This window comes from Stenella coeruleoalba (assembly GCF_951394435.1).
Source record: "Stenella coeruleoalba genome assembly, chromosome: 2".
Lineage (NCBI taxonomy): Eukaryota > Metazoa > Chordata > Mammalia > Artiodactyla > Delphinidae > Stenella > Stenella coeruleoalba.
In genome coordinates this window covers 143,146,876-143,163,460 of record NC_137147.1, presented here as the reverse complement: position 1 = coordinate 143,163,460, position 16,585 = coordinate 143,146,876, and the positions used below count along the sequence as shown (strand labels likewise).

The following is a 16,585-nucleotide window of genomic DNA, read 5'->3' as shown; positions in this document are numbered from 1 at the left end:
GCTCAGGCTCTGCCACTAAATGGGGACACTTGCTTACTGACCCCACTTCTTTGCAGCTGGCAAAGTACTGGGAAGCCTTCCTTCCTGAGGCAAAGGCCATCTCCTAATGGACCAAGGACACCAGAGTCCACCTGCCTGACGCTGCCTTTTTATACACTGTCCTCCTCCACCTCTGCTGGACCCCAGTGATGCATCCTGCCTAGCCTGGACTTCACCCCTTCCTCCCTGCCCCCATGGCCAAGCTGTCCCCAGTCACTCTAACCAGTCCTACATTTAGCTTCCATATATATTTTCTTACCTGAGAGAATAGTTTCTTGCTTTAAGCAAAAAACCTATACTAGATGGTGGAATTATGGGATAGGGGTGGAGTATTGATATAAATATATAAATACAAATGTATATTTTTCAGGATGTGGTTAGGAACTGGGAATAACATTTTCTGTTACTCCTGATGGTGCCATGAAAAGATTATGTAATAAAATACTTTAAAATTGGGTCACATGACTCAGAATGGTGGTGCTTTTTGCTTTAGGCTGGGGAGCAGTTGGGAAGCAGGTCTGGAATACTCCTAACCAAGAAATGCCCAGGTATAGCCAGGTATAGTTACTTCCTCTCCACAGGAGTTCACAAGCTTCTGCTCCTGCTTCCCTATGGATCTGGAATTTCCTTTTCTCTGTCTACCTCAGCTACCTGTTCTGAGGGTCTCTTAATCTATTTAACTCTTATTCCTACTTCTTTAGGGAAGGAGTTTTAAACACATCTCTTATAATAAGAGGGACAAAAGCAATTCTCCTGCAGAGGAGGCCAGCTTTCACTTTTATTCCTGCCCTGTTTCCCTCAGCTGCCCAGGGTTCTCTGAGAGTCTTGCTTTCTGATCGCAAAGCCTTGCATTCTGAACATCTTTTTGCTGCCCATCAAAGCATGTCCTCAGTAGACTGGTCCATGTTAAAAATGTAAAGGACTGATAAGGACTTAGCACTTTATCCCACTGACAACAGAACCAGGCACTCTGGCTCTAAATAAAGTCATCCCAGAATTCCTAAACCTTCTGAGTTCCAAGAAGCTTCACTATCTGTGCCCAGGGGGGAGCATGCCGGCAAGAGGCCCGAGTGTGGTCAGCACAAGCCGAGGGCGTTCAAAGGGGTCTCTGTGCTGGCCTGGCCAGGGAGGCCCAGTCTTGGATGCACCCATGCCGGGCTTCCCCTCAGCTGTCCGCAGCCGCTAAGCTTGCTGGTCAGAGCAGACTGTGAAGCTGCTCTGTGGGACAGGCTGGCAGGCTGCCTGCACGCAGGAACCTCCCCACTCCCAGCCCTACCAGCTGCAGAGATGCCCGGCTCTGTCAGTTCTTGTGGGGGCAATGTCAACCTTTGGGGAGGGCAGCGTGAGGCAGGAACCGGCAGTAAACAGCAAGCAGCGCTGATCTCCAGTCCACCAGCCTGACGGGGAGTGCCAGTGCCGGCAAGTACTTTTTCAATATGTGGATTTTTTTATTTTTATTTTTTTAGAAAAAGTCACTCAATCTCTCCCTCCCCGCTAATATCCATTTTTTTTTTTAACATCTTTATTGGAGTATAATTGCTTTACAATGGTGTGTCAGTTTCTGCTGTATAACAGTGAATCAGCTTCCCCTAATATCCTTATTACCACCTTTGATTTTATCCTTCCAGTCTTATATGCTTGCTCTGCTTAGTTGTAATAATATACACATAAAATGTTTTGTATCCTGCTTTTATCATTCAACACTGTATAAGTTATAAGCATTTCTTCTATTTTGTTATCTATCTTCACAGACTTTATTTGTAAGGCTGTGTAATTTTAAGGCTTCCATAGAGTGACTGTACCATAATTCTGACTCATCCCTTGCTGTTGGATTCCTGGTTTGTTTGGTGACTTTTAAAATTTTAATATGATTTTAAACTTACAGAAAAGTTACAGGAATATCACAAAGAACTCCCATATATCCTTTACCCACATTTACCAAGTGTTTACATTTTTATCCCATTTGCTTTATGACTTATGATTTGCTTTATCTGTATTTACATGTTGTATTTTCTGAATCATTTGAGAGTAAGTTGCAGGCATTGTACCCCTTTACCCCAAAACTTCAGTATGCCTTTCCTTAAGAATAAGGACATCCTCTCATAATTTATAACCATAACCACTTATCAAAAACAGGAAGTATAACACTGATAAAATACTGTTAATCTGGGCTTCCCTGGTGGCGCAGTGGTTGAGAGTCCGCCTGCCGATGCAGGGGACACGGGTTTGTGCCCTGATCTGGGAAGATCCCACATGCCGCAGAGCGGCTGGGCCCATGAGCCATGGCCGCTGAGCCTGTGCGTCCGGAGCCTGTGCTCCGCAACGGGAGAGGCCACAACAGTGAGAGGCCCACACACCGGAAAAAAAAAATAATAATAATACTGTTAATCTAACACGTGCTCTCTATTTAAATTGTGTCAGCTGTCCCAGTAATGTCCTTCATAGTGATTCCTGGCGCAGGATCATGTGTTACATTTAGTTGTGACACATGATTACATGTGTCTCTTTTAATCCAGACTTCTTGAGCCTTTCCTTGCCTTTTATTACCTTGGCATTTTTGAAGAATACAGTCAGGTATTTTGTAGAATGTTCCTCAACTTGGATTGGTCTCATGGTTCCACATGACTAGATTAGGTTTTGTATGTTGGGCAAGAACACCACAGAAGTGACATGTCCTCAGTGCATCTTACGTTGGCATGTGATGGTAGTTGGTCCCATTAATGCTAACATTAACTCTGATCTCTTGGTTAAGCTGATGTCTGCCAGGTTTCCCTTTTTAAATTTACCCTTTTCCCTTTTGTAATAAGTTATTTGTGGGGAGATACTTTGATATCATGTAAATATTTTATTCCTCATCCAGTGTGATTTTCTCACTCCATAGTTTCTTCTACATTTATTGTTTGGCATTCTACTTCTAAAGAACAGCATTTTTCCTCCCTATTTATTAATCTACTTGTTTATAAGTACGGATCAATGGAATCCTATTTACTCAAAGTTGCAAGCCATTGCTTTAATTTGTTTTGATTCTCAAACTGTCCCAGATTTCTATCCGGCTCTTGTGTCTTTTTAATATATCCCCTTCATTTTTTTTTTTTTAAACACTTTCTTACTTTCTGGCTTAACAAGATGCTTCAGGCTTATCTTGTATCTTCCCTGCCCCAGCCCTGGAATCAGCCATTTCTCCAGGGAATCATGATTCCTTTTAATGGAGAATGATATTTAGAAACCTAGAGCTGGGTGCTGAGTGTGCCCATTGCTACTGGGATGTCATTGCTTCTAGGCTTTTGGCAGACAGAGCAAGGAAATAGCTACAGATAAAAATATATGGAAATATTGAGAGAGATGGAGATAGATGATATAAAGAATTAGATATTAAAAATCATGAATCCACACTGATATTTTCAGTCTAGCTCCATAAAGTTTATTCTTATCTTCTCCCTTTCCATATTTGTAACTCTTTTCTCCAGACTAAATTTTAAAACTTTCTCCTTGCTTTGTTATGTTCCATCCAGTGATCATCCTGATGTAAGTCTGTTTTTATTATTTCCTTGGGATGGGCTCCCTTCTGGTTTCAGAACTTCCTCCTCGGCCTCCTATCTCGAGGCTGATAGGGCCAGCTGTCTTTGGGGCCTGTGCATTTCTGTGCAGAGCTTGCGGACATGGAAATTAAGAAGGTCAATAGCAGGTTAAGTGTACTGGGCTGTATGGGGGGGATAGTGCCACGAAGATGGAGTCATTACACCTGGGGACTCAGGAGAAAGAAACTGGAGAAGGGGATGTTTGAGCTGTCTTAAAGGTGAAGAGGTGTTTGCTTCTTCTGCTGGGACCATTCTGCCTCCCTGTGTCGTGTAGTGGGAGGTGGGCACATGTAGGGAAATGCAAGCGGCTCGATGTGGGCAGAGTTAAGTTAGTGGATGGCCCACGGAGAGTGACGAGCAAGAGCCGGATCACACAGTGCCTGTGACCTGTGGGGCACTTTGAACATTATCCTGCAAATGTGGGGAGCTCCTGGAGGGACCTAAGCAGGAGGTAACATGGTCACATTTGTGATGTAGGCATATCAGAAGGTATGAGACTGGAGGCAAGGAGAGCCTGCCAGAGTGCCGAGGAGGGCCATAGTGATGGTGCTGGAGCTCAGAGAGAGGTGGAGGACCTGGCGAAGAGCCACTGTGGTCTGGCCACCGATCTGATGAGAGGCCCAAGGGAGAGCATGGTGGCTGGCTTGAGCCGCCAGCTTCTGGCTTGGATTTCAGGGTAGACGGTGAAGCCTTTCATGACATAGGTAATACAGGAGGCCAAATGGGTTTGGAGCAGATGGGCAGGAAAGCAGAGGGCACAGCAAGTGCTGACCGTGTCAGAGGCTCCTCTAAATGGGAAGGGAGGACTCTGCTGAGAGATGCGGGAGATCCAGAGTGAAAGCTGGCTTTGATTGATTTAAAGGTGGGTCAGACCTAGCATGTTAATAAAATTCAGAGGAGATAAAGGGAATAGCCATCAGCCCTGTCTGGGAGTAAATGCAAAAATGCACAGAGCAGGGAGCCTCGCTGCTGGGTGTGGCTGGGGAAGAATTAAAATGTTCTCAGATAGGAATATCTAGTTTACCTATTTTGAGTCAAGTGGTTTAGAGAAGAGGTATGGAGATGAGTCTTACTTCTCCTGCTTCCCCTTGGGTTATTTCCCCCATGAATCTCTGGGCTCTGGAGTCCTGAAGGTGAGGGTTTAGAGCTGGAGAGACCCCAGCGAGGATGAGTAGTCAGTGACAGAACAAACGCAAGAAGTAGAAATGATCGGAAGTGTCACACGTAGAGATATTTGTAACATTAAGCTCTTTCCAGATGCTTTTCATTGTGAATGCACCTGTAGCTGAGAACGCTAAAGAAAATAAAGAATGCCTGTGCAGCTCAAATTTTTAAAAGCATGAGAAGATAATGGAAATCTAAAGATGGGGTCAGGAACTGGTTGAGGAGGGAACATGGTGATGGAAGGAGTGTCCTTTGCTGAACGTGCTTAGGGCCCACATGGGATTGAAGACCATGGATTCTGAGGGACAGCAGGCCCTAAGGTGGTGGGATTTTCCCCACCAGTTCAAGCAGCCTGGGGGTTGAGTGGAGGGGAAGGGGAAGGGAATGGTGATCCCTCCTGCAGCAAGGAAGGACACACCTTTGCTGCAGTTGCCACATGACTGAACTGGACACCCGGTCTTCAGAGTCACTGGCTAAGATTCTCAGTTCCACATTGGGGAAGAGGCAGGCCTGAGCTCAGAGTTAGAAATGCACTAGAACAGCTTATCCCTGTCTTCTGGCCCCGGGGTTGGTGTGACATCTGCCAATGTCTTGTGATACCACTTGTGTGGTTTAATGTTGGCTCTCTCTGCCAAACAATAAAAATTCTGTAATATTTGATTTGGGCCTTAGAGTATCAATAGGAGCTCAACTGCTACAAGGGATAGGTTGAGAGGAGGCAGGTGACTGAAGCACAAAAAGCAATTTAAGGCATAAAAAAAATTAGACAATAAACTCTCCAAAGTGGAACATGTTTATCACCCCATGGCCCCTGAAAAGATCTGGGCTTAAAATAGGTGCCAGATATCAGTAGGTAACTGTTGAGTGATCTCCAGCTGTGGGCTCTGCCACCTGGCCTTCACAGCCTTCTGTGAGAGGACCCCAGCTCGCCTTTTCCTGTTTATCTCCTAGTCCTTCACAGCGGTGCGCATACCTCATGGAAACGGATTCCACATATGCCCCTTCCTTCCTCACTCTGTGTGGCCTAAGAAGCCTTTATTAATACTGGGCTTTGTTCCTGAAGCACCCTATCTCAGCCCCCATCCCTCCCTTCAATCTCAGCATTACACCTGTCTGAAACAGCCAGCCTTCAGTATTGTGGATAAGAGTGTGAATAAATAGAGATGAGGGCATTGGTTAATGTGTCAGAACATTCACTGGGGATTCCCATAGACACCTCTAGAAACCAAGTCCATGAGGAAGACTGTGCAAAGAGGCCCATCGTAGCATTGTTTACAGTTGTAAAATTTGAACTCAATCTAAATGTACAGCAGGAAGGGATTAAATGAATTATGGTGCGTAATTAGGTATCATACAGCCATTGAAGATGATATATAGCTGTATTTATCGACAAGAAAAACTCATTTATGAATGAAAGTAGGTTATAGAATTACATGTATGATATGGTCTGCATTTATATAAAATTATATACATATGGGAAGGATGTTGATCGAATTGTTAACTATGGTTGCCTCTAGGGATGGAATTTCGCATTATTTAAAATTTTTATACTATTTGATATTGCTTGGAATTTCTGTGTATTACTTTTATAATCGTAAACATTAAATAAAGCTATTTTCATTATGGGAAAACAATCCACTGCATCCTTTTGAGGCCTACTTTATATGTACATCTCTGGGAAGCTTTCTTTGATCTACTCTTCACCCGCCCCCGACCCACACTGGAGTGGGAGCCCTGCCTCCTTTACAGCTCTTGGCATGGCACTTTGTCATCCTCTTAAACCTCTGGTCTTTCTCGCTTGTGTTTGTTATGTTATCTCATTAGCCTCCGTGGCTCTGAACTCCTTAAGGTCATGGATCGTGTTCCTACTCATCTAGGTGCCGTCCTCCACTTCCAAAGGCAGCCTCAGGGGGAAGTGACTGCCCTTCAGCTGTGGAGATTACTGTTTTACGAGCCTATGGGCCCAGATCTTGGGGTTTTTCACGAGATCCAGAAATCAGGCCTGATTTGGGGTTCAGTAGGCTTTGCTCTGGTTGGCAGGATTGGTGCTCAGTGTTCCAGGTGGGGCCTGCAAGCGGGGAGGTGATAGCCACTTGCTCCACTGCTTGCCCCAGAAAGGCCTCCCCCCTTTGCCTTTGTCTGTTGTGGAAATGCCCCTCTGGCTCTGATGACCAGACCTCTGGGGCAGAAATCCCCACAGCCCCACCACCGAGGCTGCTCAGAGGAAGCCAGCTGCTCAGCCTCTGGGTCCAGAAAAAAACCCCAAAGAAAAACCCTGTCCAAACTGAGATAGGACCTTTCCCTAAAGGGATGTGACGATTGTTTCCAAATGACTGCCCCCTCCTAGCTTCAGAGCTCTCAGCTTCCTCTTCCATTATGAGTGACAGTGATGATGACCATAGGGGCCCAGTAGCAGGTGTCCCCTTGGGAATATTAGCAGCCTCACCAGAAAAAGATGATGAGGCATGTGGCAGCCAGGAACACATGCAGGGCAGCGTCCAGACTGCCCCAATAGTCCCTTCCCACCCCGGGACCTAATAACCAAGAGCTGCCATGCGTTTAACACCTACCCTGTGCCAGCAGGCTCAGGGCTTTGAAACTCATCCAGCACCACGGCTCTGCCAGGTGGGCGTCGTTATCTCCATTAAAAGACTGAAGCTTAGAGACCTTAAGCAGCTTGCCCAAGGTCGCACCAATCTGCTTGACTCGGCTTGTCTGCACCCCCATATCCCATACGATCCAGTCGGGGATGGACAAGGAGGACCTAGACACTAACCCACTAAGTTGTTTTCTTAAAGACCTGAACAAATCCATGGAGCAGGCCTGTCAAGGAGAAGCTACCCACCTGACCTTGTAGGCATTTGAGCTTCTCTCACCCTGTGAGATACTCTCCCCAGATGTGCTCAGTGTGTGGCAGGGGCAGAAGCTGGAAGACAGAGAACAGCTTGGGTGAGTAGCTGGGGACCATTAATGGCAGAGAGTAAAAACGACTTGCTGCGAAACCCCAGACAGTATCCAGGGCTAGAGCCGGTGGAGGTGCATCTCCATTCCAGACCTGGAGGCCTCTCAGCTTCCCTGTTGTCCTTAGTTCTTAGTCCCACGGCTTCCTCCATGCTTAAGTCCTGTGACTTGAGGGTACCTGAGCATGTCTTTATTCCTTGAGCCCTGGTGCGGGCGCACCAGAAGGGCAATCGGTTGGTCCCCTGACATACCACCCTAAAGGATGTTAGGAGTTGTTGTAGCGCCAGAAAAATCTCCCCGGGAAGCTGTTGCCTCGAAACCGGGTGGCTGGAGTGGTCTCTGCAGCTCCCCCTGCTCTGGCCTTGCATCCTGTTGTCTGAAGCAGCTGAGCTGCCTCTGTCTTCTGGGCAAGAGGCGGGGGAGCTCCTAGGATTGACACTGCTGGCTGGAGCCTACCTGTCCCTTGGGAAGCCGGGCACCAGTCTAACGGGGGGTCAGACTTTGCTCTCAGGGCTCAGGCAGGACATGCTTGTCAGAGGTGCCTTCCTAACACAGCCCTTTCTACAGCCCACTTCTCCCTTCCTCACACCTCAGTTTCCTCATCTATAAAATGATGAATTTAGACTAGCTCAGTAATTTAAAATGTTGTGGCAGCAGAACTAATTTTTTAGACATCTGTACCAAAGTCCAATATACACAACATAAAAATTTTTATTTTGATTATTATTATTTCAAATTTATAAGATGTACTTATTAAGCAGTTAGTAAGTGCTCTGAGGCTGTTAGGATGAACAGGATGGTTGCTGATTTACACCAACCTGTGCTTCTAATTCATTCTCTTACCTGTTTTTGGTTGCACAATGAGAAAATCAGGAAAAGCCTGATCACAGAGTTAGTAGTTGGAGTAACTAATGTTTGTTTGTTTGTTTTTAAGCTAACCTTGCAACCTCAGGATACTGAAAAAGGAATAGAAGAATTTGCTTTTGTTGTTTCAGAGATGAATCATTAACAATATATTGGACGGACCATATGTAATTGGCAAAACCCCACAGTTTTGGCCTGCAAAAACAGCGAATTCGTATAATTCAGTCGAATAAGAATAGCTAATGTTTATTTCCTGTGTGCCAGGCCCCATGCCAAACACTTTGGAAGCATGATGTCACTTAGTCTACACACAACTCCCCGTGGTACAGGTAAGGACGCTGAGGCACGGGCATTGTCAAAGGTTGCCCTGGCGACCAGAACCTCCAACTCCAGCCCCCATCCCAGCAGTCCAGGCCCAGCCTTGCCCGGGGTTAATGGGGTTCCAGGTCAGTCCGCCTCCGCCCACCCGCGGGGAGGGGAAAGCATCCAGTCTCTGTGCCCAGCGGCGCCCCTCTGCCCGCCCGAGGCCCAGGAGCTGTTTGTTTTCTTAACGGGGTTAACCAAACCTCCGGAACAGCGCCGGCCGCCCAGTAGAAGCCGAGCCCGTGAAAGGGGCTTTGTGTGAGGGCAGTGGAAGGCGAGGGCCGAGCCAGGGCGGAGACGCGGTCCAACCCACCCGCGCGCCCGCGACCAGGCGGCCCCAGGAGAGGGGGCGTGTCGGGGGTGGACACCTCTGCCCCCAGCCCTTCCTGCCCTCTGCTTGGCCCTTGATCCTCATCTCCAGGCTTCACGTCTGTACAGTGGGGCGAGAATGGCCCCCCTCCCTGGCAGGGCTGGTGTGGGCGTCAAGAGACAGGTGTTTACAATGTGGCCCCCAACCAGGAGCATAAGCATCACCAGCGACCTTGTGGAAAACGCACTGGGTCAGACTCCACGCCAGGCCTATGCATTCGGAAAACCCCGGTTATGGCCGTGTAATCTGAGGCTCGAACTTAGATCACTGTTCACATACTGAGAGGGCCAATGTTTAAAGTATACAGAAAACAAACTTTTCCTTTGACTGTAATAACTGCTTTGGAGCGTACATCATGTCACGTGTTCCTCTTTACAGGAAAATATTCTCCATAAGTTGTTTTATCTCCCCAAAGACATAAATGTCTCCAGGTCAAGGATCTTGTTTTTCTTCATTTGGATCTTCACTCAGGTCTGAATGAAATGCTGTGGAATAAGGAGCTGCAGGTTTACTACCAAATGTTTTACGAGTCAGGTGCATCAAATCTCCCTCTATAAATGGGGATGAAAATGCATTGATTTGAGACTTCTCAGGAACAGCTGAAAATCAAGTAAGTGAATGAGGTGGATGATGGTCTTCAGAGAGAGAGAGAGAGAGAGAGAGAGAGCGAGAGATAAGAGTCTAACTCTGAAGGTAGGAAGAGGATTTCTGTTGTTATCCCTCTGCAGGCCTTCCTGTAACCCTTCAGCAACCCTGCTCCCTTCCTGCCTCTTTCCCAGGCCTTCCCTCCTCTCCCTAGCCTTTTCCCAACATCCCCCTCCCCCATTGATTCATACAGTCTTTCAATCAACAATGCTTCTTTTGAGCATCTACTACATGCTTGGCACCATGGTGGCAAAACCCTGACAAGAGACCATGCCCCTGGCTCACTGGTACTGAGTCTGGGGGCCGAGTTGGGGACACCAGGGAGAAACAATAAACAAACAGTAACAGTAATATTGGAATGAGTGCAGAGACAAGGTGCTATGATAGGATGGTCAGGAAGGAAGGTGTCTATGAGAAGGTGAGTTTTAGGCTAAGAATTAGAAGTTTTAGGCAAAGCCCACCAGGTGAAGAGTAAGGAAAAAGTGTTGCAGGGAGGGATTCCCTGGTGGCACAGTGGTTAAGAATCCACCTGCCAACGTAGGGGACACGGGTTTGATCCCTGGTCTGGGAAGATCCCACATGCCGCAGAGCAACTAAGCCCGTGCGCCACAACTACTGAGCCTGTGCTCTGGGGTCCACGAGCCACAACTACTGAGCCTGTGCACCACAACTACTGAAGCCCACGTGCCTGGAGCGCGTGCTCCACAACAAGAGAAGCCATCGCAGTGAGAAGCCCGCGCACCGCAACGGAAAGTAGCCCCCGCTCGCCGCAACTAGAGAAAGCCCGCACGCAGCAATGAAGCCCCAAGGCAGCCAAAAATAAATGTAAAAATTAAGAAAAACCCCACAAACCTTCTTAAAAAAAAAAGTGTTTCAGAGAGATGAAACAGTGAGTATAAATGTCCTGAGGCAGAAAGAGTTCGTTAGGTTTGAAGAACTGGAAGAATGTCGCTGTGGCTGGAGCCCCATGCATGAGAGGGTAGGAGAGAAAATGAGAGATGGGCTGGGTCATTTAGAGCTGTGTAGACTATGGTGGGGAGGGCGGGTTTTGTTTTAAGCACAACGTGAAGCCTTTGGATGGTTTTAAGCAGATGCCTTGACGGTCTGTGCTACTAGGTAGAGAGTAGACCTGTTATGAGGGAGAGAGGCAAGGAAAAACGAGAGGTCCATTAGAAGATGTGGCAGTGTTCTGGGTGGTAGGAATAGAGACAGAGGCAGACCTTCATTAGGATGGGCGACCAAGAAGTTTAGAGGTTTGAGGGTCCTAGAAGAGGACTCCCTGAACAGCAGACAAGGAGAGCAGGGTCCCTGACTGATGGGGCCCTAGAGAACAAGGGAGGTAATGAAACACCAGCACTTCTCCTCATGGTGGATCATTTCCCTTCCAGGAGGTTTCAGCTTCCTGATTCTGAGGCCCCTGTGAGATGGAATTTGGTGGGGGGAAAGTGTGGAACATGGTATTGGTGAGACCTGCTTGCCCCCTTATGGGGTCATCCTCTCAGCCTCTCTCTGGGGGCAGAGCTGGGAATGGGGAGTTTCTGCTCCAGCTCAGAAACACCTCTGCACTAGCAAGGGAGGGAGGGAGTCAGTGGCCCCCCAACCCCAGCTCCTACGACAGGTTCTCTGCTCCTTCCCACCATCAAGCTTTCTGCTGGGGTGAGCTCTGGGAGGCAGGGGCCTCGCCTTCCTCCACTGCCCCCCAAGACTATCTGGGGAGGAGTCAGTGGAGTGGAGGCTTGTGCTGAATGGGAAAGCTCCCTTAGGCGGGTGGGGGAAGAGCGCTGAGAGGTAGGAGCAGAAGCCTCTCCCAGCACAGGAGGTGAGAGAGTTCTGGATTAAATCCCGTCACACACCCAGAAAGACTCTGCCAGAAGAGTGGGCAAGGGCAGCCTCGTGCCACCTCCCACAGTCCCTCTTCCCCATCCATTGCCCTGCATACCAACATCACCCACCTGTGTTTCCAGGATGAGCCCACAAACTACCATTTTCCTAATACCTACTCTGCTGAGGGCTTAGCAGGGATTATCTCACTCAGTTTTCGTACACTCTCCTGAAGGAGGCATATTATCTCAATTTTGCAGATGAGCACAGATCTACACAGTTGGGGAAACCCAAGCTGTCTGACCGCTAAAGCAGAGCCTCTGTCCCTACACTGCCTCTCTTCCGCCTGATGAAGGTTTGGGCTGAAAGATGATTGAAATGGAGGAATGGATTTTTAAAATGAATGAATGGGGACTTCCCTGGTGGTCCAAAGGCTAAGAATCCGCCTTCCAGTGCAGGGGAGGTGGGTTTGATCCCTGATCTGGGAACTAAGATCCCACGGGCCGCGGGGCAACTAAGCCCGCACTCCACAACTAGAGAGACCGTGTGCTGCAACTAATGAGCCCGTGCGCTCTGGAGCCCACGCGCTGCAACAGAGCCTGCCTGCCGCAAAGAAGACCAGATGCAGCCAAATAAGTAAATATTTTTTAAAAAAATGAATGAATGGGGCCTACGAATGCTGGAGGAAGGGGGACATCAAAGCCAGAGTGCGTCCAAGCTTTACCCCAGGCCGCGCTCCCAGGGTCCACGTTGAAGGTGGAGGGAAGGAGATGGGGGTGCAGCCTGGTCCTGGGTAAGGGTGTGAGGAACGCAAGGAACGCCCCTGGTTGATCTGGGCCCAGCCTCCCTCCTTGCCAATGCCCACAGGGGCTTACAGTCCTTAGCAGGCGCTCGAATAAGAGCAGGTGAAATTTGGCTCTCCCGCATTCCTGTCAATCACTGGGGACTCGGTGAATGTGGACATGTTGACAAACAGATGGCTCTCTGCCGAAGGGTCTCCATGTACTGCGGCCCCACTAGGCTCAGTGGGCGGCGCCCGCCTCGCGCTAGCGGGCTGCAGCCTAATCAGCCCCTTGCAGGACCCGGCGGCGCTGGGGAACGCCCTGGGCGGGGCCAACGTGGGGGCGGGTCCCGCAGGCACGAGGAGGCGGGGTCGGCGACGCCGCGGTCTCTGGTCGGAGCGCGGAGAGTTCGGCTGCAAGCGGCGCGTGCATGCTGGAAGTTCGCATCCCGTCGGTGGGGCCCGAGGCCGAGGGGACCCGGCAGAGCCCCGAGAAAGGCCACATGGTGAGCGGGGGCAGTGTATGGGAAGGGGCGCGGGGACCCGCCGGATTTCCCTGCGTCAAATGCAATGCGGACCCCGCACCTCGGGTTCGGGGTCCGAGCGCGGCGGCCCAGGACGTCTGGGGACACGCTGCCGAGGGTCTCTGGGCCGCTTGGACTTGCCAGCCCCGCCGACGGCGGTCCCGGCTCCTGAGGGACTGACTGCACGGAGCAGAGCCCCCCAGTGTGTGGGGACTTGGGAGGGTCCCTGGAGAGCAGCGGCGCTCCCAGGCCGCTTTGCGCCTCTGAGGGCGGAGGGTGGGTGCGTCGCCGGGAGCCGGTCCTGCTGCACCAACCCGCCAGGCCTCACGCGCACCCGGCTGCCCTCCCGCGCCCGCCAGGTGTTCCGAGTGGAGGTGCTGTACCACGGGCGCAGACACACCGTGCAGAGGCGCTACAGCGAGTTCCACGCGCTGCACAAACGGGTGAGGCTGCGCCCACCACCGACAGACCGACCCCGGCCCGGCTCCTTCCCAAGCCCTGAGAGGCAGGCAGACGAGCTGGCGGGCCCCAGCCTCTGCCACCCCCATTACCGGGCCCTAGAGAGCTCAGGTCGTGGGCACAGACCTCCCTGCGGGCTGCGGAACGCGCGCAAAGGGTTAGGTCCCACGTGCTGCCCGTGCCCCTGCGCGGCTGGTCTGGCGTCGGGCGTCTTGGGGGCGGACGGGGTTGTTGAGGGCGCCTCTCGCCCTTGTCCCAACCACTGCTCACCACGCGGGCGTGTCTCAGAGTACAGCCTGAAGTTTGGGGGTGTGGGTGGCAGGGAGGACTGGGGAGGGCTCTTGGCTAGGATGAAGTGAGCTTGAGGGCTCAATCGGGATGCTGTGATCGCACTGCGGTAACCTCCTGGCAGATCAAGAAACTGTCCAAAGTGCCCGACTTCCCCTCGAAACGCCTGCCCAACTGGAGGACCAGAGGACTGGAGCAGCGGCGGCAGAGCTTGGAGGCCTATATCCAGGTGTGTGTGGGTCTCACTCTGTTGCCTCTCAGCCTGCTGGACCAGAGGTGTGACACCCGCAGAGAGGTGCGGGGGACTGGGGTGAAGGGGACCTACATTTTGGCCATGTTCTAGTACTTCATCCCTCTCTGAATTGGTAGGATTGAGTGAGGTAACCAGGAGGCAGATAGTCCCAGTTAAATGAAGGCTAGCTCTCTTTCTCCAGGGTGAGATCCTGTGCTGCCCTCCTGATAAGGGTGGAGATCCTTCCCCCCCCTCCCACACGGTTATGCCCAATTGCAGGCCAGGCAGGCTTCGTGGGCCAATCTGTATAGTCACCCAGGGCCAGTGCTCAGAAGGGCCCTAGCTTGGTTTAATGCTCTGCTCTGGCTGTCTTGAAATTCTTTATCATTTTGGAAGGGCCCACGTGTTTTCAATTTGCACCAGGCTCTGCGTATTACACAGCTGAATCTGATTAACAGGTTGCCTCTGTTCTCTTCTCCAGGGCATCCTATACTTGAACCAGGATGTGCCCAAGGAACTACTGGAATTCCTGAGTCTTCGCCACTTGCCCATAGTCCCCAAGGCCAGCAGCTGGGGGTGAGCATCTCTAGAGGCGCTTGGCATGAGAGGGGCCCCAGTGTTGTGGGGACAGGGGCTCTCTGCAGCCAGCAGGTGAGGAAAGGTTTTAGAGGTCAAGCCCCTTTCCTTCTTGTATCTGCCAGGCCCTAGCCTGGTTCTTCCTCTTTAAGACACACCTCCCCAGTAGGCTTTCTTGACCCCTGTGGAGGGGCTGTTTTCTGAAGAGCCTTGGCTACCCCGGGTGCCTCCCGAGCTGAGTTTGTTACAAATAGAAGCAGCAGTCCCCTGGGAGGTGAAATTCTGGGCTTCTGCATCTCCACCCCTGCCACACGCCCCCCACCCCCACCCCCCACCCCGGGCATCCCCAGGCAGCTCACAGCCTCTCTCTTCTTTTCAGCGCCCTGGGGGAGTTCCTGCCCGGCAACAGCAGGCAAGTCCAAGTCCCTGTCTGCACTGGGTTCCTGCTGCCCCCTCGTGGCCATACACCAGGGCCTGAAGCCTCTGGCCTGTCCCCATGCTCCGGGTTTTCATGTTGTTGCCTCCTGAGCCCACTTCCCACTTTTCCTGTGTGGGTCCTTGGTGATCTCAGTCCTTAGTCTCCACCCAACCTGACACTTTTCTGTTTCCCCCTCCACTGTTCATGACCCCTTTTCTTCCCAGCTCACAGCTGTACCACCGGCCTGTTATCAGCTTCTGCATGGATCCTTATATTTGCATCCCATCCCCAGGTGAGGAGGTGCCTCTGACCCATAATCCACACTTAGGGCCCAGGTACCAGGGTGGGAGTGAGGGTGAAGTTGATATTTCTCAGCTCGCAGGACCCCTAGGCAGCATCTCCCTCCTACTGCCCCCCTTTGGGGCCACACCTCCCTGCTGTTCCTGTGCCCCTGTAGCCTGCTTTGTATTTTCCTCCAGGAAGTAGACATGGTGAAATGAGCTTGGCTCCCCTGGTCTCCATTCTTTAGCAGCCTGGCTTAACCAAGATGTGAACAGAATGTGAACTGGGAATGCCAAGGCCTCATTTGAGGTGGCCAGCTGCTACCTGCTGCCTTGGCAGGGACCCCTGTTCTCGGGGAACAGGGGGTGCTGAGCCTATGAGCAGGAGCTCAGGGAGCTGCAGGCCTGCAGCCAGGCCCACCCCACTTCCTCTTGCCCTGAAGCCCCTACCCCTTACTCCTGTTTTCCTTCTGTCCTAGAGCCTCTGCCCAACGTGGTGGTGAACGGTGTGCTCCAGGGCCTCTATGGCTTCAGCGCCAGCACAGCTAAAGCCCAGCCAGAGGCTGCCTGTCACCCTGCTCCAGTGCCACCGATGCCCTGACCAGTCCAGAGGGCTTTAGGCCACCTGCCAGGACAGTCATGGACCTCAGTCCTCTGAAAGGGACATGGGCTGGGTCAGCCTTGGCCTGGACCCCGGACTCACCACCCTCCACCCCTCCAGGCTCAGAACTCCGCTGCAGTGGTGTCTGAGGTGGTAGGATCCTGCACTCCTAGAGCCCAGGGGCCAGGGTGGGGACAACAGAAGATAGGGAAGAAAGGGAGAATTCCTTTAGAATGTTCATAGCCCACCAGTTTGGAGGTGGGCTATGAAAAGGTGCAGGTGTATTCCTTTACCTACGTCAGGAGAAAGGCGTGGCGGGGACATGCAAAGGTTGAGGCACAGTGGCTAGCCAAGTTCAGAAGCAAGGGGCAAAAACTCCTGCTTGACATTTTGTGCATAGCACATTTTTCTGTGAATGTCCAGATCTGTTTCCCCCTGCCCTCCCAGACTTGTGTGGCCAGTTGGAAATGTCTGGTTTGTGTTCATCTCTCCCTCATTTCTGGAGGGAAAGGGTTCAGGCCAGAACCCAAGGAGGGGACAGGCACCACTGCCACAGGAGCCCCAGACGGGCTGGCACTGGACTTAGGGTCGGGTGGGGGTGCTGGAGGCCCCAGAACCCA

General features: G+C 51.2%; 2 protein-coding genes across 9 annotated transcripts in view; both read left to right on the top strand.

The window, feature by feature from the left end:
• The window catches only part of SNX1 (sorting nexin 1), a 45,126-nt gene extending 38,712 nt beyond the window's left edge, over window positions 1-6,414 (top strand). For all 3 annotated transcript variants that reach the window (XM_079914871.1, XM_079914869.1, XM_079914870.1), the window contains exon 15: window positions 57-6,414. In XM_079914871.1, coding sequence (XP_079770997.1) covers window positions 57-107 — 51 coding nt within the window. In that variant the 3' untranslated portion in view covers window positions 108-6,414. The remainder of the gene's footprint in view (window positions 1-56) is intronic.
• Window positions 6,415-12,623: 6,209 nt separating this feature from the next.
• Window positions 12,624-16,435, top strand: SNX22 (sorting nexin 22). 6 transcript variants are annotated; one of them, XM_079912105.1, is made up of 7 exons: window positions 12,624-13,092; window positions 13,470-13,553; window positions 13,982-14,086; window positions 14,571-14,740; window positions 15,045-15,077; window positions 15,308-15,375; window positions 15,844-16,077. In XM_079912105.1, exons 1-7 carry the CDS (start codon window positions 12,768-12,770, stop codon window positions 15,911-15,913), a joined length of 855 nt encoding a protein of 284 aa, XP_079768231.1. In that variant the 5' UTR covers window positions 12,624-12,767; the 3' UTR covers window positions 15,914-16,077. The 6 variants fall into 6 exon arrangements, 5 of the variants coding, with proteins under 5 accessions (XP_079768231.1, XP_079768230.1, XP_079768232.1 ...); XM_079912107.1 differs by having other exon boundaries at window positions 12,934-13,092; window positions 14,571-14,665; window positions 15,844-16,435; XM_079912104.1 differs by having other exon boundaries at window positions 12,624-13,553; window positions 14,571-14,665; window positions 15,844-16,435.
• The last annotated feature ends 150 nt before the right edge of the window (window positions 16,436-16,585 follow it).